Source organism: Ascaphus truei, chromosome 4, assembly GCF_040206685.1.
Source record: "Ascaphus truei isolate aAscTru1 chromosome 4, aAscTru1.hap1, whole genome shotgun sequence".
In the NCBI taxonomy this organism is placed as follows: domain Eukaryota; kingdom Metazoa; phylum Chordata; class Amphibia; order Anura; family Ascaphidae; genus Ascaphus; species Ascaphus truei.
In genome coordinates, this window is record NC_134486.1 from 395,447,194 (window position 1) to 395,470,017 (window position 22,824).

The 22,824-nt window shown below is 44.2% G+C and overlaps 1 protein-coding gene across 1 annotated transcript; it reads left to right on the plus strand.

Moving 5' to 3' along the window:
- The first annotated feature begins 2,454 nt into the window (after positions 1 to 2,454).
- LOC142492195 (interleukin-17F-like) lies at positions 2,455 to 6,192 on the plus strand. The gene is made up of 3 exons (XM_075594867.1): positions 2,455 to 2,535; positions 3,903 to 4,141; positions 5,604 to 6,192. The coding sequence occupies exons 1-3, from the start codon at positions 2,503 to 2,505 to the stop codon at positions 5,839 to 5,841; spliced, it is 510 nt and encodes a 169-aa protein (XP_075450982.1). The 5' UTR covers positions 2,455 to 2,502; the 3' UTR covers positions 5,842 to 6,192.
- The last annotated feature ends 16,632 nt before the right edge of the window (positions 6,193 to 22,824 follow it).

Genomic DNA, 22,824 nt, shown 5'->3' on the forward strand with positions numbered 1-22,824 from the left:
CTCTCTCACTAGGGCCTCCCGCCCCATCCTTTATACCCCATGGAATAACTTGGTTATATAAAAGAGAGTTAAGGCCAGGTGTATTCAATATCACCCAGCACCTGATTGGTGGGTAGAAATGCAACATAACTTTGGTTACATAAAACTAGTTACATGAAAAGGTCACATACAAGTTTGCAACTATTCTACTGAACACAAAATTAACCCCTGGTCCCTGAAGTGCTGGCAACAGGCTACATACAACATATATATTTACAACATACTGTAATTGGTAATACAAATATATTATTGACAGGTAGGGGCAATGGCGGCTTGAACTTTATTAAAAGCGTTCACATCTACCCCTACTGTCACAGACATCTGCAGAGGTACAGATGTAGCCAGACTTACTATCCTCAGAGCTGTGATTTTCACTGCTCGGGCCTCTGTCACTCTTTGACGCCGGGCCCCTCTCTCATGTCGGTGCGTGCCAGAAGCTGGGTTATCTGAACTTTGTGAAGCCCCCTATCTGTCATAGAACACTAACTTGATACATGAACGCCATAATCTGGAAGTGCTAAATCGTTGCTAAAAAAAACAACTCAACAAAGACCGTGAGGTCCTCTTTAGATGTACCAGGCTTCCAAGTGCTTTTGGATCAATACAAAATGGGGTGAGAAGACCAGTGCCAGTTATGTGTGTTTTCTTTTTATCCCATTGTAACTTAAATTATGGAAATGTTATTACAAATGTGTTGGGATAGAGATTGTTTGTAGTTGCATGATTACACTACTAACTAATATTCTGGGCCCTTTATAAAATAATATATTAAAATGTAGCTTTTAATGTTGAGAAAAAAAGACATACTGTGCGTACATCGACTTCAACCTATGTTAAATTTAGACGACAGATACTTATCCTATATTTGTATTTATAGTTTATTCCTAATGAAGGCAAATAAAACCCCAGTGAAACATTATCCAATGATGTCACATAAGGGGGGAAATAAATTCCTTCCTGACTCCAATAAGGGAAATCGGATATCTCCCTGCATGAACATCCTTACCATGTTTACACCCCCATGTAGCCAGGTACCCCTGGGTTACTACACTGCTCTGCCTAACACATGTCCTGGTACCAGCGCAGGCAGTGTTATGGTTAATCCTTGCCCTTGCTGCAGTAAACAACTCCCTGGTTGTTACAGGGGGGTGGGCTGAAGGTGTAGGTACTGTCCACTGCCAGGGCTAAGACCTGGGACACTCCCCTCGAAACAAAGAGGGGCTGCAGCCCAAATTCAGTCTTCTCTTTGCTCTCCCCTTAGGTGGAAGAGTGTGTGTTCTATCCTCTCCCCTCAGGGGGAGTGTGATGTGTTCTGTGCTGGACCAGGGACCTGGTTTCAGGCCGCCCCCCCCCCCCCCCCGCAGGGGAGTGGAAACACCTACCCCATATGCCACCAGGGAGTATGGGATATAAGGCGAGACTCCTGGGTCCCACAAACACCACAAGTTATTTGTTTTACTCCTGCCTGAGGCTGCAGTCATTCAGGGGGATGGAGAGAGGTTTTCCTGCAGGGACTGCACCTTTCCATGATAGGTCCTGTTGGAATGGAGTCGCTGGAACAAAGAATAAGAGCTACAGATCTGAAAACCTGTCCTGTTATCCCCACTAACATCGGCGGAAGCTCCGAATCCTGAGAGCCTAACAGGTGAGCAGCACTACACCCGGTATCCAGAACCAAATCTCCCTTCGGGTGAGGGGAAAGGGGTTACACCTATATACATTTCCTTTCCAATAAACAGCATATCCCACTTTTTTTTTTAAAGATTTTCTTATTTATTTATAAAATGTTTTACCAGGAAATAATACATTGAGTTACCCCGAAAATGTCCTGAGCACAGAGTTAGGATGACAATACATGGTTATATTAAATGCACAGAGGTTAAAAGGGATACCTACAGACATTTCATGGACAGAGACCGTATTTGTTGTGGGCGTATGCAACAGTTACAGACAAGATTAAAGATATCTATTGTATCTGCCACCAAATACAGTATGTGTACATCAAACAAATAACCGAATCGCACAACTTTACAATATGGCTGGTAATATTCTTGGACGAAGTAATAATTAACTCACTTATCAATAGTTCAGGACAATCCTCCTCCAGAGTTTCCTCTATTCCTTTAATCAGTCACAACCATAAAGTAGGATTGTCCGTGAAATTTTACCAAGGATTTTTTTTAGTTGTTGCCCTTAAAGTAATCACACCAGCTACACGCTGTGTGTATCTGAACGCAGTGACTGCTGGTGATTACAGGAACCCAGAACTCAAACACCAAGGCGGACGTAAGATCAGGTACTGAAACTCCGGGAAAGTCATGGGGAAAACACATCGGCGTAACATGGAAAGCCCTTTAGGCACGAAAACTCTTATAAAAAGGCTCTGTCTGTGTGATAAACATGAAACTCTCCTGATACAGTACATAGCTGCTGTATCCACCAGGACAAAGAAGGACAAGAAGAATGGTCTTCAGAAGCAACTCACTCTTCATATTTGTAAGTCATTTTGAAATTAATAATTTGTTGAAGACGGGAGGGGGGTGGGGAAGCAAAGTAAAATGATTAGCATCAAGGTGTAGATCAGTATGTTGTGCAAATACTGTAGCAGCATGAGGGAATGGGGTTTGTACTTAACTCGTTCTCTGCCAGAACTGCCGGGGACAAATTGCCTTTCAATGTTCAAGCAGGGAACGGCTTGGTGTAGAATTCTTATAGCTGAGCTGTCCGCTGTTATATCACTATTTCTAGTCCATTCACATTTCCCCAATTATAACTATACCATACAGTATCTGATCACTGGTATGTACACTGTGGGCCTCTAGCCAAATATACTTGTGAGATATCTTTTTCTTTGTGTCTTTTCAATGTTTTAAGATAAGTGTGTGGTTACTCAGTGGAATACCTTAACAATGTGTGGCCCTTTAAAACCGATGTATGTAAAAATACTATTGCTGAAGGAGGGCTGATATACAGTATTCTAAATAAACAAACAGCTTTCTATATTTTAACTCGAAAAATGTAATACATATAGGTGAAGGATTTTTTATTACAAATATATATCGTTAAACATGGCACTGCCATAATCAACTCAATGTAATCCTTAACACATGTAGCTGCCATTGGTTAGTTACGGTCTTAGGTGAGATGGCACCTTGAAAGCAGCAAAACATGAAGCACTGCGCAATTTAAAGGAAAAAAAAAATATATATATATATATATAAATATATATATATATATTTACAGGATTGAAGGAGGGGGTCTCCGAAGCTGAATTGCATTCATTTCAGCTCCAGGGACCCCCTGCTTCCAGAGATACTTACCGCCGTAGGGGTGCCGATATCTGCTGCCAGGGAACTTGTGTGCCTAATGAAATGGCGGCATTTAAATGTCCCATATCACGGGGACCAATAGGAAGCTGTGACGTCATCCCATGTGGCTTCCTATTGTCCGTAACCTGGACATTTAAACTCCACAGAGATGCCGGCACCCACTATGGAGGTAAGTATCTCTGGAAGCAGGGGGTCCCCGTGGCTGAAATTAACACGGCTTCAGCAATCCCCTGCTTCAATCCTGCAATATATTCAAAAAAATCATGCAGTGCTACATGTGTTGCTGCTTTAAAACATCTGTTTTGGAAAAGGTCTCTCAACCAGTCAAGAACTGTGAGTTGTTACAGTATGTTGACATACTGTAAAGCAGTGCTACTTTGTTGCATGAATCCAAGATACTGTGGGATTCAGTATATGCTAACTTTATTAGTACAAAAGCCAGAAACGTCATTTTAATTGTAATCTGCGCTTTGTCTGCTTCTTTAGTCTGTAATGTTTCTGATACTATAATCTGTACTTTTTCTCATGAAACAGGCATCTGTTCTTGTTGCATTGTCTACAACAGCCTTTCAAGCCCAGGGATATTCCTCACATGGGGGAAATGAGGAGAGGGAATATCGTTCAGATTCCAAGGAGAAATGTGCATTGAAGAAGAGCAGGCGGCTGCCAAGCAGCATGACTGTTGATATTAGTATCATTGGCTCGAGCTATCTGGAGAGCCTGGCTGAGGCTGAAGGCATTGAAAGCCGCTCTCTGGCACCATGGGATTACAGGTAGGTTTTGTATGACTGACAATACAAAGTAGCCAAATGTTCCTCTATAAATGTGACCCACAATTAGTGTATGGCGGGTAAAAAAGTGGCAGAAACCTTCCACCGTACAAAATACAGGAAAGATAAAATACCCAGGAGTGTGTTTGCAGGACTTCTACAGGTCCCCAAACCTGATTTACTCGCCCCATTGTCAGATGTCATGCAGTGGTTAAGCTGCATATGATCATCCAATGGGAATGTCACTTTTAGCCTCCTAATCCCGTTATTTTGTAAATTCACTAGCTTTGCCTTCTGCATTAAACCGCTGATACAGCTACTGTAAGCTTATGACAAGGGGGACACAGTGTCAGCGGACTAGCCCAAAGACACGTGTGTCCTCCTATTGGATTTATCAGTTTGAACTTGGTCATTGCTTCTGCATTGCTACCAAACATGGGAAACAAGTAAATGGTCGCTTTTCCACACACTTGTCTTTTTCACAATTTTAAAAATAAAATGACCCCTTGTATAATTTTATATTAGTTATCAGACATTCCCAGGTCCAATGTATTGTGATCACTGAGCAAATCAAGACATCATTGTGGCATACTATGCACGGCATTTAAGTTAATAGAACCTAGGTTGTTACCTGGAAAATAATTGTCTAGTCTCTAGATGAGTATAGTCATTTTTATACCTCGTGCAAAATTAAAGAAACCTCAATTTCCCTCAATCTTATGCTATACGGTGGAGGATTTGTGTCACTTTTTCATTCACTATAACTTATTGAATGTGCAGTTGAAACCTATCACCGCTTCATATTGCAAAGCCAGCACAACCAGCCTCACACTGATGAGACCCAAAAGGTTGAAATAGCTGCCTGTGAGTAGGGTTACGGGCTATATTGAAAAGCTGTGTAATACGACAAATAGGGTTCCATGTTAAAATGGATTTGAAGCAAAAGGTGATACTGGGTGCTCATTCACATGTCATTTCCCAGAATCCCTGGCTGCAGAGGAAGCTAAGAGATAATGTATGCTAAGAGATAATGGAGAGAGTCGGGTTGCAGACCAGTTTGAGACATTCCTCAATTTTGCCCAAGTTTGTGATGGTTAGTTAATTTATCAAGGTTTTGACAATTTAAATTAATTGAAAATAATGGGACATTTGTAATAATAAACAAAAAAAAGTGGCACATGTATAAATAGTTTGAAAATTCTCTATCAAAGGGGAAGCTTTTAAGTTATCCTGTGTCAAGACAATATAAGGGTGTAAGGATACACTTACATTGCAGAGCAGATCCATGTACCTTTTATTGTTTATGCACAACAAATTCCAAGAGTACTCGTCAATAAAGTTTAGCTCAACTTACAGAGCAGCCAGTTGTCTCCAGGATCGATTCTAAAATGCTGCACTCGTTTGCCATTCAAAAACATCATTCGTTTCTAGAACTTTCTCACATAAACTTTTTCATGTGTTGCAGCCTCAATGTGGATCCCAACAGATACCCTCGTGTTATTGCTGAGGCTAACTGTCTCAGTTCAGCCTGCACGGACTCTGATGGGAAGGAAAACCCGGATCTGACCTCACATCCTATCCAGCAGGAAATCATGGTTCTCCGCCGAGGGCAGAAAGACTGCAACTATATCTATACACTGGAGACTCAGCTGGTCACGTTGGGGTGTACATGCACCAGACCCAGTGTCAGCTCAGCATGGTAGTTAGTTACTGTATCTGTTTTGAAGTCCCTCATCTCAGTCCTTATAATGCATGATCCATGAAACACAGAAAACTAATATTTGACTATTGTGTCATTTACATTTACCAGCTTCTTTTTCTTAGATAACGACGTGTTAATGTACCCTTTATATGTACATAAACATACTTGCTTATAAAGCTTTGTGGACAACATGCTGCTGCAACAGCTTGCGTGTATCAATGACTTACTGTTCAATTAAGTGGCTCTGCTATGTTAGGCACTATAAAACATAACAATTTGTTATTGCTAGACACTAAATCCTTGTCTACTGGACAAGACCGGAACCCATTGTAAAAAAGCAGTATTGTATATTACTGGATATGTGAATATTTCTTACATTTCAGAAATAAATGTAGCAATGTATATACTGTATATAACATTTAATTTGTTCTGTAGTTCTTTACTTGAATACTCAATAAATCCAATAAATCTAACAATGTTTTGTCGCAATGGAAAAGTGTCAGAAGTGAGGGACACAGCTTCCTCCTGATCCTCTGGACCACTCTATAGCATTTAATATTGTCAGTCATTCTCTTCTTCTCGTTCTTCAATCTGTTCACATGTGGGACAAGACCCCATGCTTGGGGGGGAGGGAGTATATTTTACCTCTCCAGCTACTGTTGACATGAAGGGTAGTTAACAAGAGAACGCGGTGTGATACCCTATAAGGGAGCTTGGTGAATCTCCTCCTATGTCTCTGACCATAAAACAGGATCCAGGGCAGGAAAGGGAGCGATGTCATCAGGAACACCCAAAAGAAAACATATAAAATATCATAGTGCAGTAGGTTAAATAAAACGTGATGTTCAGTGTGATAACTTGGCTCTTATAGATGACCTACTTACAAGAAGTAAGATCAAAAACAGCAAGTGGTTTAAAGATGGTTCTTGAAAAATTCAGCTTGTAGTGGCAGATGGGTATGACCGCAGCACGCAACAGTGAACACTGGTAACAGGCTGGATGGTATATTCACGAAGACCTCAGCTCCCAGTCAGATACACGCAATCATACAGGAATAGAGGGAAACCATAGTGTTTACCAGATAACACCAAAATTAATAGATAAAAGGTATAAGACATGTACTCACAAGGTGGAATACGAACACAATCACATAAGGTTTTACTTGAGGCAGTAGGTATGGTGAATCGGCAGATGGAAAGCTCCAGTCCCTTCAGTATCCCTCCTTGAGGGTGCCCCCTCGTCCGGTCGCAGATGGAGAGCGTCTGTCGTCACGTCCGGGCCTAGGAGTGACGACTTCCGGTTGAAGCGGATGAGTGAAGGGGTGATGGGATCGCCGCACCGACACTGTGCCTCCAGGGATGAAACAGGTAGCCAGACTGCAATTCAGCTGTGCTGCTACTCTGCTAACTCGGCTCAACGCGTTTCGCTGTATACCACAGCTTCCTCAGGAGAAATAATTACATCCCCAGTGGGTTGTTGTTTAAGTAGTATGTATAATTAAGTAGACAATTGAAAACACTCAAAAAATTACAAATGAAATAATTAATTAATTACACACAGGTTCTCCCCATAAAGGGTACATAATCACTGTGGTCCAAAAATACGGCGCATAAAATATATTACATAAATTTATTTAAAACTCCAATAAAATGTATGTTAAAAGTATGTGATATTTTAAAAATATTTATTTGATAAAACTCAATTAATGAGGGGTCGACGAAGAGGGATTGGGGATGGAAGGGAGAGAGAGAAAACATAAATTAGTGGAGGGTATATAAATCAAAACATAACAGACTTGGAACAGCATATAAATTAAAATGTATAAAATTTTATAAATATATAAAAAATATTAGTATAAAGCTGACATATATTTAGACAAAAAGTGCAATCACAGTAGCTAAAGGAAAGGTGTGATTTCAAAGTCTGCATTCAGACCATTGGGCATTAGGGTATTGAGTCTATGTACCCAGTACATCTCTCTTTTGCTCAAATCTAAGTCTCTATCCCGCCCTCTCCAGTGTTGTGCAACATGCTCTATAGCAGTAAATTTTAGCCCTTGTGTACTGGAGTTATGAAAGTTGGAAAAGTGCTTAGAAACATTATGTGTCTGGACACCGCGTCTAATATTACTTAGATGTTCTAAGATGCGTGTCTTGATGGCTCTTGTTGTCTTTCCCACATATTGTAGCCCACACGGGCATTCAAGAAGATAAATTATATCATCTGAGTTACAGTTCATATATTGTTTTATTTTGTAATCCTCATTTTTATTATTGCACTTAAACCCCTTTTTATCTTGTTGTTTATATTCACAGGCTTTGCAAGAAGCGCAGCCGTAGAAACCTTCCAGTTTCTGGAGCCAACCATTCTTTTTTGTTTCCAATTTTTTTATTGCACTGGGGGCTATCATGCCTTTCAAATTTCTCGCTTTTTTAAAAATTACCTTAGGGTATTTTGGGATTTCGTCCTTTAGAATTGGGTCATTCAGCAGAACATGCCAGTGTTTGTTTATTATTTTACTAATATTGTTTGATTCTTTATTAAAAGATGTTAAAAATGCTGTATCAAAGTTCCCTGGAAGGTTGAGAATATTTCAGAAACACCTTATAATTTATCTTTATTTATTTTATTCAGTCACATTTACTGCTGTTATAGCGCTGTTCCAAGTCACTGGGTTTCACATTCTGACCATAAAACAGACAAAAATAATTCCACTGTGTATTTTTTGGCCTCTCCAGATCATTTTTCGTACCTTATTTATTATAAAACGTCTATCAGACCAGCAACTGGAAAAACAACAGCAGGTCATTTTCACACTGGTGATCTAGAACCACTTGAAAGGTGTAGATAATTTACATTTATATACACACTGTTAGCGCTCATTTGCATGTAATTTCCCAGAATCCCTGGATGCAGTGGAAGCACTGTATGCTGAGGTAATAGGGAAAGGCAGGGTTGCAGACCTGTCTGATACATGAATGTGATTACAAGTGATTCTTTTTTTATGTGCGGTACACTGTACGGTGGAGGGTTTTTGTCACTTTTGTTATTACTCACCATAAGTTATTTTGTATACTGAAGAAAGGATCAGCACGCTGAAGTTAAAGCTGGCGTCCAGCAATATTGTGGATAGGATTGGTCAAAAGGTGACCAACAAAAGGAGATCATATAGGTTTGCACGCAACTAATATATAACTCTGAGTGTAGGTATATATATATATATTTATATTAAACCATATGGGTACCAGGAGGTTTAAAATACAAAACAAAAAATTATTTATTAAATACTAATGGGTACACATCTATCAAAAATTATATATCTAATTTAAAAGTAATCTAAAATCTCTAAAGAAAGTGATGACGGAGTAGGTCGGCAAACACGGTGAGGTGTATGGGTATATTGCAGTAGGGGTATATACAGTACAATCACGGTGGTCCCATATGTAAGTGACACTGCCTATAGACCCTATAGTATAGGTCTGTATGGTGTAATTCGGCGGTATGCTAGCTAAATTAGCCTATGTGCACACAAGCCTCTGTATCACAGGGACTCACAGATTGGCGTCACTGAGCAAATAGCAGCTAAATATCCCTCGTTTATATACTCCTCATAGTGGAGGGATAGTACTCTAATGAGTATGCTGTGTGTAAACAGAGCGCCGTATATCACCCATATCCGAGTTGTAGCTCTTAGGTCACCGGGGATGCCTCATGCTCCGTCTCACGCTCCACGAAAAAAACGGCTGACGTCATCAGTCTGTGCGTCGCCTAACACCCGACGATCGTTTCACGCCTCTTGGCGCTTCTTCTAGGGGGGAGGAGTGTAGCGTATCTCCTCTATGGTATGTATTTATACACCTCCTGGGGGCGGTGAAGTGGGCGTTTTTAGTGTGAACGTAAAGACCCAATTAGGTCGTCCGCCTCAGTTGAATTAGACTGATTGAGTGGCTATTAGGTATATAGCCTATTGTTTTGATTAGCGATGCATAATATTGAAGTCGAATACTAAAGTATTTATATGTAGATCCCTGTGTGAGTGACGTGATTTAAGATGGTTTGCGTGGACATATATTGTTTAATTACCATGTAGACCATACTAAATCAATTTATGCCCATTAGGATTAGATGCGGTTCGTGTTGTTAGTGCCTTATATCTACAGAAGTAACGATGTGATGAAACATGCTTGTATTTACATATCTGTATGTTTGCCGTGTAGGAGTGACCACTAGCTGTTTAGACCGCCCAAACGGGTCAATGCGGTCTTACTAATTATTAAATATATTTAAGCTGACTATATTGTTATAATGTCCACAGAAGTATTGAAACATGCTTGTATTTACATATCTGTATGTTTGTCGTGTAGGAGTGACCACTGGCTGTTTAGACCGCCCAGAAGGGTCAATGCGGTCTTACTAATTATTAAATATGTTTAAGCTGACTGTATTGTTTATACTGTAATATCAGTGGCCCTAAAGTCAGGCATGAATGTATCCCTAGTAAGTATATGTTGGTAAGTATCCTAGGCGCTTCACAGAAGGTACATGGTATGTGAGGGGTGTAAGAGTATTCACTAACTATTCAGTCCGCCCAAAACAAATGGTCAAAAAGTTCTTGGTGAGTGTAAGATGTAATCTGTGCCCTGACTGTATAGAGTTGTTAGATGAAGGGTGAGTATATAAACCCTTCATTCAGACCTATGGGGCTGAGAGTTTATAAAGTACTCTTTTTGTAGGAGTAACCTATTCCAGTCACCCTTACGCGGTCCTAAAGGTACCAATTCTATCCCTGCAAAGCGCAGATTCGTGGAAATACCATCATGTACGCCATTCACATGTCTGGCTAGGGGTGTGTCTTGTTTATTACGTATGGTCCCTAGGTGTTCGAGGATTCTCACTTTCAGCTGACGAAAGGTTTTACCTACATACATTTTGTTGCATGTACATGTAATGATATATATAACTCCTTTGCTGTTGCAGTTTATGAAGTCAGTGATTTTAAATGTTTTTACTTTTGTATTATCTGTAAATTATTTAGTTGGTGGCATGTGTACACATGCCTTGCATTTCCCGCAAGGGAATGATCCCTGCGGTTTGTGATCTAACCATGTTCTATTGGGAATAGGTTGGTAGTGACTCTGTACCATCCTATCTTTTAGGTTGCGTGATCTTCTGCATGTAAGTGTTGGTGACGGGTTCAACACTTCTATCAGATCCTCATCCTCAGTGAGTAGATGCCAGTGTTTTGTGAAGATACGTCTCAGGTCATGCCACTGAGTATTAAAAGTGCCAATAAAACGTATGACTTCTTTGGTATCTGGTCTCGCTTTATTTTTTGTCAGAAGCATATCTCTCTGTGTGTGTTTAGCTCTCTTTAGTGCTTTCTGGACTGCATTCTTACTGTATCCCCTGTCATAGAACCTCTGGCTCATTTCTCCTGCCTTACTCGCAAATTCTGCCATAGTAGAGCAGTTGCGTCGAAGGCGGAGAAATTGTCCTGTGGGTATGTTTTGGACAAGATGATTGGGGTGGTGGCTGTCTGCCCATAGAATGCTGTTGGTAGCTGTGGGTTTTCTAAACAGTGTAGTTTGTAGATACCCTTCAGTGTCCTTATAGATTGATATGTCTATAAAGTCTATTTTTTGTTTGTCCATTTGCATAGTCAGTTTCAAATTGAATTGGTTATTGTTCAATTTGGCAACGAATTCTTGCAAGAGAGCTAGTGAGCCCTTCCATAGCATGAGAATATCATCAATGTAGCGGACCCACATGATAATGTTGTCCGCGTACATGTCCAGTTCACAGCCTAAAACCACGGTTTCCTCCCACCAGCCTAGGTATAGGTTGGCGTAGGTGGGGGCACACGTGGTTCCCATGGCCGTGCCCTGGATTTGATGATAGAACTTCCCATTGAATATAAAGAAGTTGCTTGTAAGTACAAACTCTAAGAGTTTGATGACGAAGGCGTTGTGTATTTTAGCCTCCATATCTCTAGATCTCAAAAAGAAGCTAACCGCCCCTAGCCCAATTACATGTGGGATACTTGTGTATAGGTTCACTACATCAAGGCCCACTAAGAGAGTGTCGTCATCGATATGTACATTGTCTATTCTAAGCAAAACATCTTTGGTGTCTTTCAAATGTGATGGAAGTGAGCTCACGAATGGACGTAAAAATTTGTCGAGGTATATGCTTGCATTAGAGGTGACATTTCCTATCCCTGACACAATTGGTCTACCAGGAGGAGGGGATAGTCCTTTGTGCACCTTCGGTAAGTGATAGAATGTGGCTATCCTAGGGTGAGGTATAAGGATAAATTCATATTCGGTCTTGGTGATCACTTTGTTCTCTAAGCCTTCCATTAGGATGGTAGTAAGTTTAGTTTTAAAAGAGTCTGTAGGGTCTACATCGAGTATCTTGTCTTTTAGTAGATTAGCACATTCCTGGATATAGTTAGATTTATCCAAAATAACTATATTGCCCCCTTTGTCAGAAGGTTTTATGATAATGTTTGTATCTGTTTCCAGATCCTTCAGAGCCTGTATTTCGCTAGTAGATATATTACAGGATTTTTTCATAGTTTGCGTATGTAGTGCTTCGATTTCTTTAGTAATCAGACTAGTAAAAACCTCTATATTGGAGCACGTCTCCATAGCAGGCATAAATTTGGATTTGTTTCTTACGTTAGTGAAAGGGCCTTCCCCTGGTGGTTTTTCACTTTCCCTAAGTAAGTCTCCAAGGAGGCGTATGTTCATACGGTCCATATGATCATATCCTTCCATGGGTGTGTTAAGATTAAGTCTCTTCTCGCGTCTAGTATGGAATTTATGAAGTAGTAGTTTACGCGAGAAGAGATTTAGATCCTTGATACACTCGAATTTATTAATCTGATTAGTGGGGCAGTAAGACAATCCTTTCGATAGTACCGACATATGTGCAGGGGTCAAAACTTTGTGTGATAGATTAATTATCTGTGAAACCTCCTTTTCCTGGACCCTCTCCCCCTGTATTGGGGCCTGTACCCCCACCGGTCCCTGTCTCTCAATTGGTTTTGATTTTGATTTTGAGCCCCCTCTCCTTGTTCTCTTCCGTCTCTGATAGGATTTGTGGGGGCAAGATGTTCTAAAAAACCGGATGGAGTTGGTGCGTGACTTGTGTCTAAATCTGTGTCACTGTTTTCCCACTCCGTGGAAGACTCCCCTGTACAGGGATATTTTCCAGAGGGTGGGGGGAAAAGGCGCGTCTTTTTTCGGAAAATTTTGCCCTCTTCAAAATCTTTCACATCTCGCAAAAACTTTTTTTGTTTTCTTTCCGTTATATCTGCTTTGATTTTACTTATATTCGTTTTAAGCTTTTTGTCCAGAATATCGAAGTCTGAATGATCTTTCCAGGTGTGTGCAGTTTCTAACAGTGTCTTAATGTTTGTGTTGATTTTTTCTAGTTTTTTCTGTTCATATTCTATCAGGAATGTCATTAATTTTGCTGAACAATCTAGCAGAATTTTTGACCAGCCTTTATGGAACTCCTCCTCAACAATAAGATGGGATGGTGGTATAAAGACACGAAGGCCTCTTGGGACCAATTTTGCAGCCAGATATTTCTCAAGGCTGGTAATTTCCCACCAAGTTTTTGTTTGTGTTATAAACAGTTTATCCAGTTCTGCAAAATATTTTTTGATATCTGGCAGGTCTGTCGTGTCTGTGGCTAGTCTAGTGTTAGAAAAAACATCTTGTGCCTCAGTGCTCCAAACATTGAAGTCAGGTTGGTGTGACAAAATACCCGACATACTCACTCACCACAAAGGGTCAGTTTTGAAACCAGTAATCGTGAAATATATAATCAGAAAAATGTATCTCCTTGTTATGCAAGCATTAGGGAGCAAAGTGTTATAGAGTAGGGATCAAAAATCCCAAAACAAATGCAGGATAAGGATTGTATGAACACTGCTCACCTTAGTAATCAAATGCTAAGATAAAAAGTGGTGCAAGGGATTGTTAACAAGTGGATAGGATTGGTCAAAAGGTGACCAACAAAAGGAGATCCCATAGGTTTGCACTCAACTAATATATAACTCTGAGTGTAGGTATATATATATATTTATATTAAACCATATGGGTACCAGGAGGTTTAAAATACAAAACAAAAAAATATTTATTAAATACTAATGGGTACACATCTATCAAAAATTATATATCTAATTTAAAAGTAATCTAAAATCTCTAAAGAAAGTGATGACGGAGTAGGTCGGCAAACACGGTGAGGTGTATGGGTATATAGCAGTAGGGGTATATACAGTACAATCACAGTGGTCCCATATGTAAGTGACACTGCCTATAGACCCTATAGTATAGGTCTGTATGGTGTAATTCGGTGGTATGCTAGCTAAATTAGCCTATGTGCACACAAGCCTCTGTATCACAGGGACTCACAGATTGGCGTCACTGAGCAAATAGCAGCTAAATATCCCTCGTTTATATACTCCTCATAGTGGAGGGATAGTACTCTAATGAGTATGCTGTGTGTAAACAGAGCGCCGTATATCACCCATATCCGAGTTGTAGCTCTTAGGTCACCGGGGATGCCTCATGCTCCGTCTCACGCTCCACGAAAAAAACGGCTGACGTCATCAGTCTGTGCGTCGCCTAACACCCGACGATCGTTTCACGCCTCTTGGCGCTTCTTCTAGGGGGGAGGAGTGTAGCGTATCTCCTCTATGGTATGTATTTATACACCTCCTGGGGGCGGTGAAGTGGGCGTTTTTAGTGTGAACGTAAAGACCCAATTAGGTCGTCCGCCTCAGTTGAATTAGACTGATTGAGTGGCTATTAGGTATATAGCCTATTGTTTTGATTAGCGATGCATAATATTGAAGTCGAATACTAAAGTATTTATATGTAGATCCCTGTGTGAGTGACGTGATTTAAGATGGTTTGCGTGGACATATATTGTTTAATTACCATGTAGACCATACTAAATCAATTTATGCCCATTAGGATTAGATGCGGTTCGTGTTGTTAGTGCCTTATATCTACAGAAGTAACGATGTGATGAAACATGCTTGTATTTACATATCTGTATGTTTGCCGTGTAGGAGTGACCACTAGCTGTTTAGACCGCCCAAACGGGTCAATGCGGTCTTACTAATTATTAAATATATTTAAGCTGACTATATTGTTATAATGTCCACAGAACTATTGAAACATGCTTGTATTTACATATCTGTATGTTTGTCGTGTAGGAGTGACCACTGGCTGTTTAGACCGCCCAGAAGGGTCAATGCGGTCTTACTAATTATTAAATATGTTTAAGCTGACTGTATTGTTTATACTGTAATATCAGTGGCCCTAAAGTCAGGCATGAATGTATCCCTAGTAAGTATATGTTGGTAAGTATCCTAGGCGCTTCACAGAAGATACATGGTATGTGAGGGGTGTAAGAGTATTCACTAACTATTCAGTCCGCCCAAAACAAATGGTCAAAAAGTTCTTGGTGAGTGTAAGATGTAATCTGTGCCCTGACTGTATAGCAGGCCTGCACAACTCCAGTCCTCGAGTGCCGCAAACAGGCCAGGTTTTCAGGATATCCCTACTTCAGCACAGGTGGCACAATTAGTGGCTCAGTATGACTGAGCCACTAATTGAACCATCTGTGCTGAAGTAGGGAAATCCTGAAAACCTGGCCTTTTTGCGGCCCTCGAGGACTGGAGTTGTGCAGGCCTGCTGTATAGAGTTGTTAGATGAAGGGTGAGTATATAAACCCTTCATTCAGACCTATGGGGCTGAGAGTTTTTAAAGTATATATCCATTTACACTCTTTTTGTAGGAGTAACCTATTCCAGTCACCCTTACGCGGTCCTAAAGGTACCAATTCTATCCCTGCAAAGCGCAGATTCGTGGAAATACCATCAGGAAGTGTTGAACCCGTCACCAACACTTACATGCAGAAGATCACGCAACCTAAAAGATAGGATGGTACAGAGTCACTACCAACCTATTCCCAATAGAACATGGTTAGATCACAAACCGCAGGGATCATTCCCTTGCGGGAAATGCAAGGCATGTGTACACATGCCACCAACTAAATCATTTACAGATAATACAAAAGTAAAAACATTTAAAATCACTGACTTCATAAACTGCAACAGCAAAGGAGTTATATATATCATTACATGTACATGCAACAAAATGTATGTAGGTAAAACCTTTCGTCAGCTGAAAGTGAGAATCCTCGAACACCTAGGGACCATACGTAACAAACAAGACACACCCCTAGCCAGACATGTGAATGGCGTACATGATGGTATTTCCACGAATCTGCGCTTTGCAGGGATAGAATTGGTACCTTTAGGACCGCGTAAGGGTGACTGGAATAGGTTACCCCTACAAAAAGAGTGTAAATGGATATATACTTTAAAAACTCTCAGCCCCATAGGTCTGAATGAAGGGTTTATATACTCACCCTTCATCTAACAACTCTATACAGTCAGGGCACAGATTACATCTTACACTCACCAAGAACTTTTTGACCATTTGTTTTGGGCGGACTGAATAGTTAGTGAATACTCTTACACCCCTCACATACCATGTACCTTCTGTGAAGCGCCTAGGATACTTACCAACATATACTTACTAGGGATACATTCATGCCTGACTTTAGGGCCACTGATATTACAGTATAAACAATACAGTCAGCTTAAACATATTTAATAATTAGTAAGACCGCATTGACCCTTCTGGGCGGTCTAAACAGCCAGTGGTCACTCCTACACGACAAACATACAGATATGTAAATACAAGCATGTTTCAATAGTTCTGTGGACATTATAACAATATAGTCAGCTTAAATATATTTAATAATTAGTAAGACCGCATTGACCCGTTTGGGCGGTCTAAACAGCTAGTGGTCACTCCTACACGGCAAACATATAGATATGTAAATACAAGCATGTTTCATCACATCGTTACTTCTGTAGATATAAGGCACTAACAACACGAACCGCATCTAATCCTAATGGGCATAAATTGATTTAGTATGGTCTACATGGTATTTAAACAATAAATGTCCACGCAAACCATCTTAAATCACGTCACTCACACAGGGATCTACATATAAATACTTTAGTATTCGACTTCAATATTATGCATCGCTAATCAAAACAATAGGCTATATACCTAATAGCCACTCAATCAGTCTAATTCAACTGAGGCGGACGACCTAATTGGGTCTTTACGTTCACACTAAAAACGCCCACTTCACCGCCCCCAGGAGGTGTATAAATACATACCATAGAGGAGATACGCTACACTCATCCCCCCTAGAAGAAGCGCCAAGAGGCGTGAAACGATCGTCGGGTGTTAGGCGACGCACAGACTGATGACGTCAGCCGTTTTTTTCGTGGAGCGTGAGACGGAGCATGAGGCATCCCCGGTGACCTAAGAGCTACAACTCGGATATGGGTGATATACGGCGCTCTGTTTACACACAGCATACTCATTAGAGTACTATCCCTCCACTATGAGGAGTATATAAACGAGGGATATTTAGCTGCTATTTGCTCAGTGACGCCAATCTGTGAGTCCCTGTGATACAGAGGCTTGTGTGCACATAGGCTAATTTAGCTAGCATACCGCCGAATTACACCATACAGACCTATACTATAGGGTCTATAGGCAGTGTCACTTACATATGGGACCACCGTGATTGTACTGTATATACCCCTACTGCTATATACCCATACACCTCACCGTGTTTGCCGACCTACTCCGTCATCACTTTCTTTAGAGATTTTAGATTACTTTTAAATTAGATATATAATTTTTGATAGATGTGTACCCATTAGTATTTAATAAATAATTTTTTGTTTTGTATTTTAAACCTCCTGGTACCCATATGGTTTAATATAAATATATATATATACCTACACTCAGAGTTATATATTAGTTGAGTGCAAACCTATGGGATCTCCTTTTGTTGGTCACCTTTTGACCAATCCTATCCACTTGTTAACAATCCCATGCACCACTTTTTATCTTAGCATTTGATTACTAAGGTGAGCAGTGTTCATACAATCCTTATCCCGTCCAGCAATATTGGCCTGACAATCAGAAAGAAGCAGGCGTAGACCGGCCCATTGTTTATTAATAACTAGCTGATATACCCGGCGTTGCCCGGGCGTGGAAGGGCAGGGGGCATGGAGTGGAAGGGCGGGGGGGGCCAAGGGGCGTGGAAGGGCGGGGAGGGAAAAGGGCAGGGGGGCAAAGGGCACGGAGGGGCGGGGGGGCAAAGGGCACGGAGGGGCGGGGGGGCAAAGGGCAGGGAGGGGCAGGGGTGCCAAAGGGCAGGGAGGGGCGGGGGTGCCAAAGGGCAGGGAGGGGCGGGGGTGCCAAAGGGCAGGGAGGGGCGGGGGAGCCGAAGGGGTGGGAGGGGCAGGGGGGCCAAAGGGCAGAGAGGGGCAGGGGGGCCAAAGGGCAGGGAGGGGCGGGGGGGCCAAAGGGCAGGGAGGGGCGGGGGGGCCAAAGGGCAGGGATGGGCGGAGGGGCGGGGGGACCAAAGGGCAGGGAGGGGCGGGGGGGCCAAAGGGCAGGGAGGGGCGGGGGGGCCAAAGGGCAGGGAGGGGCTGGGGTGCCAAAGGGCAGGGAGGGGCGGTGGGGGCCAAAGGGCAGGGAGGGGCGGGGGGGCAAAGGGCAGGGGGGGCCAAAGGGCAGGGGGGGCGGGGGGGCCAAAGGGCAGGGAGGGGCAGGGGGGCCAAAGGGCAGGGAGGGGCGGGGGGGCCCAAGGTCAGGGAGGGGTGGGGGGGCCAAAGGGCAGGGAGGGGCGGGGGGTCTAAGGGCAGGGAGGGGCGGGGGCACTAAGGGCAGGGAGGGCAGGGGGGCAGGGGGGCAAGAGGGCAGGGGGGCAAGAGGGCAGGGAGGGAGGGGGGCAGGGAGGGAGGGGGGGAGGGAGGGAGGGGGTAAAGGGCAGGGGGGGCAAGAGGGCAGGGTGGGAGGGGGCAAGAGGGCAGGGAGGGAGGGAGGGGGTAAAGGGCAGGGGGGGCAAGAGGGCAGGGAGGGAGGGGGCAAGAGGGCAGGGAGGGAGGGGGGCAAAGGGCAGGGGGGGCAAGAGGGCAGGGAGGGAGGGGGCAAGAGGCCAAAGGGCAGGGAGGGGCGGGGGGGCCAAAGGGCAGGAATGGGCGAGGGGGCAAGAGGGCAGGGGGGCAAGGGGGCAGGGAGGGAGGGGGGCAGGGAGGGAGGGGGGCAAAGGGCAGGGGGGGCAAGAGGGCAGGGAGGGAGGGGGGCAAAGGGCAGGGGGGGCAAGAGGGCACGGAGGGAGGGGGGCAAGAGGGCAGGGAGGGAGGGGGGCAAGAGGGCAGGGAGGGGGGCAAGAGGGCAGGGAGGGAGGGGGGCAAGAGGCCAAAGGCAGGGGGGACAAGGGCAGGGTGGAAAAGGGCAAAGGGGCAAAGGGCAGGGGGAGGGAGGGCAGGGGTCAAAGGGCAGGGGGAGGGAGGGAGGGCAGGGGTCAAAGGGCAGGGGAGGGAGGGCAGGGGTCAAAGGGCAGGGGGGGGAGGGCAGGGGGCAAAGGTCAGGGGGAGGGAGGGCAGGGGGCAAAGGGCATTGAGAGGGAGGGCAGGGGGGCAAAGGGCAGGGGGCAAAGAGCAGGGGGAGGGAGGGGAGGGAGGGCAGGGGGGGCAAAGGGCATTAGGAGGGAGGGCAGGGGGGCAAAGGGCATTAGGAGGGAGGGCAGGGGGCAAAGGGCATTAGGAGGGAGGGCAGGGGGGCAAAGGGCATTAGGAGGGAGGGAAGGGGGGGCAAAGGGCTTTGGAAGGGAGGGCAGGGGCAAAGGGCAGGGGAAAGAGGGCAGGGGGGGCAAAGGGCATTGTGAGGGAGGGCAGGGGGCAAAGGGCAGGGAAGGGAGGGCATTGGGCAAAGGGCAGGGGAGGGAGGGCAAGTGGGGCAAAGGGCATTAGGAGGGAGGGCAGGGGGGGCAAAGGGCATTGGGAGGGAGGGCAGGGGGCAAAGGGCATTGGGAGGGAGGGCAGGGGGTAAAGGGCAGGGGAGGGAGGGCAGGGGGCAAAGGGCAGGGGGAGGGAGGGCAGGGGGCAAAGGGCAGGGGGAGGGAGGGCAGGGGGGGCAAAGGACATTAGGAGGGAGGGCAGGGGGGGCAAAGGGCATTGGGAGGGAGGGCAGGGGGCAAAGGGCATTGGGAGTGAGGGCAGGGGGGCAAAGGGCAGGGGGGCAAAGGGCAGGGGGAGGGAGGGCAGGGGAGGCAAAGGGCAGGGGGAGGGAGGGCAGGGGAGGCAAAGGGCAGGGGGGCAAAGGGCAGGGTGAGTCAGGGACGCGTTAAATAACCCATTCCCCTGCATTTCCTCACCTTGCACACGGCCGCGCTCTTCTTCCTACGCATACTGGCTGCCCTCCTCCTCAACCTCGGGTTCCTCAGCGGCGAGGATGAGACGCTCCGGTGAGGAGGTGCTGTGCCTCCCGCGGGGAGAGGCGGAGAGAGCCGTAGGAGTGGCCTGTGTGAGGGGAGAGCCGCGTGCTCTGTGTGTGGGAGGGGGGTGAGCGGGTGGGGGGTGAGCGGGGGGGGGTGAGTGGTGGGGGGGTTGAGCGCCGGGTGAGGGAGTGGCTTATGGGTGGTGAGAGCCGTGGGGAGGTGAGAGTCCCCCGCTGTGTCCTGGGCGCTCGCTCCATTCCCCCACTGACTGTAGCGGCGCCGGGGGGGGGCGGAGGAAAAAGCGCGGGAAAGCGGGAGACCGGGGAGAGGAGGAGGTGCGCGCGGGTAATAAGATTTCTGCTTTGCTTGCTGTTGCTTGCTGTTGCTTGCATTATTCAGTGACTTTTTTGCTTTGCTTGCATTTGTGTCTCTCCCAGGGGGGACAAGGATTAAGGGAAGTACCTTGAGGTCTCTTTGACCCAAGGGAATGGGCCAGAAGAAAGGGTGTCTACCCTGAAACATTGCCCCTCTTATCCTACCCCATTGTCTTTATATGTTGTGCTGTTGTCTTCTCTCCATACCCTCATTTGTACCCCACACTTCACTTCTCCTTTACATCTTGTTTCCCCTTATTTGTGTGATAATTAGAGCTGTATACTTTGCATTAGTAGTCAGTTAGCATTTCCAATTTTGTATATTAATTTGCTGTTTACGTGATTAGATTTGTGGCTTACTCTGAGACTCTCTACGTTTGTCTATCTATCTTAAGTGTGCTGGAGCCTACTCTGGAGTTTCAATAATAATTGTTTGTTCTTGTATAGCACTGCTAGTTTTATGTAGTGCTTTACAGAGACGTTTTGCAGACACAGTCCCTGCCCCATGGAAATTATAATCTATGTTTGTTTTTTTGGTGCCTGAGACACAGGGAGACAAAGTTACTTGCCCAAGGTCCCGACACCGGGAATTGAACACCTGCTTCAAACTCAGTGCCAGTCAGTGTCTATTCTCACTGAGCCACTCCTTCTCCCTGACAGGGAAGATCTCAGGTGGGCCCCTGAAGCTCCAGACTGCCTGACTATCCTGGCATGACGGGTAAACTGCTGAAATGTTGGGTAGGTTTGGGAAACTGACCAGATCTCCCATGGCACTCTGTCATACTTTGTGTCTGTAAATGCATCTATTTGTGCATGTATGAGTTCAAGGCCTATAATAACTTGTTTCCCTGTCATGGCCCTACAGTTGGACCCTACTCTGTGGGTCCCTGATGCCCCCCTCTGATACTGAGAAGAGGCAATGGCTTCAGCAGAAGAAAACCCAGTTGAAATCCCAGTGACAGCTATGGTTATAGTTATAGGGGTAAGAAGAAGCAATTGTGTTCCCCTCCTCCCAAGGCGGAAGGAAACCAGAGTACCCAATTATATGCACTCCAGATATCTGGAGAGTGGTTTTCCCTCCGTCTTTGGAGGGGAACACAATTTCTTCTTCTTACCACGAATCATTTATTACCCTACTAGTGAACCCTAATTACTGCACTGGTCGAGCGGGTGGAACCTCTAATCTGGTCATAGTGTAGACCCCAAAACTAAATGGTATGCTTACCTGGGCAGGGAAAGTGAGTGTACTCGTAGAATTTACACGTCAAAATATTTGTACAGCAATAGGTAAGAAAAAAATATATAATTTACCCTAACTACAGTAAATTACACCACGTTTTTAAAGATGTTATGAATAATTATTTAGGAAATAACCCCTTAGTGTTTTCAGGCCCAATGCACATGTATAAGCAATAGCTGAACGTATAATTTCTACAACAGAGATTCTGTGCAGAGCTGTTATAAAAAAAAATAACTTACTTAAAGATGCAATAAAGTTTTACTCCATGTAAATCCAAAACGTATATATTTTTTTAGCATATTGTATTATTACAATAGTAAGACGATTAATTTAGATTATTATCATGGAACAAGGATCACATTTCTGCCCGAACCCCCTTCTGCTTGTCAGCTCCTTAAGTTCAGCTGCAGGCATTTGTTCCACATACACACACCATGCCTGTGTGATGTATCAATATGTTGCCCTTTCTGCCTGTGAGCAGGCAGCCAGTGAGTTGCTACAGCAACCTCTGAGATTCTTCTCAGAATGGGCTATTCTGCCCTCCCCTCTTGTTTGTCTCCAGATAGTCTGTCCCAAGACTATTCCTGCTACCCACATTCCCTCTCACTTCCTTTTCCACCTAAGATCACAGTGAGTACAGACCTGTCTGCATCCACCCCTGGTAAGGCCTTTCTGTCTTACTGTAGTCCACCTCATAGAAGCATCCCACATAGAGAAGCACTCTCTGCCTACACTACACCTACAAGTTCCTGTTGTTTTCTACTCCTGCAATAAAGTTAAGAAAGACATTAAGGACTTGTCATGCTTTGGAAGAGGGAAGACATGAGTTAAAGCTAACTGAAGCTATTCATACCTCAATACGTGACCCTAGCTTCAGGATAATTATTGCTTAAAATGCATTCTCGCGGGAGACCAGGTTATTTACACCTTTTTACCGGGATCATTCATTAAGCAAAACAAGGTA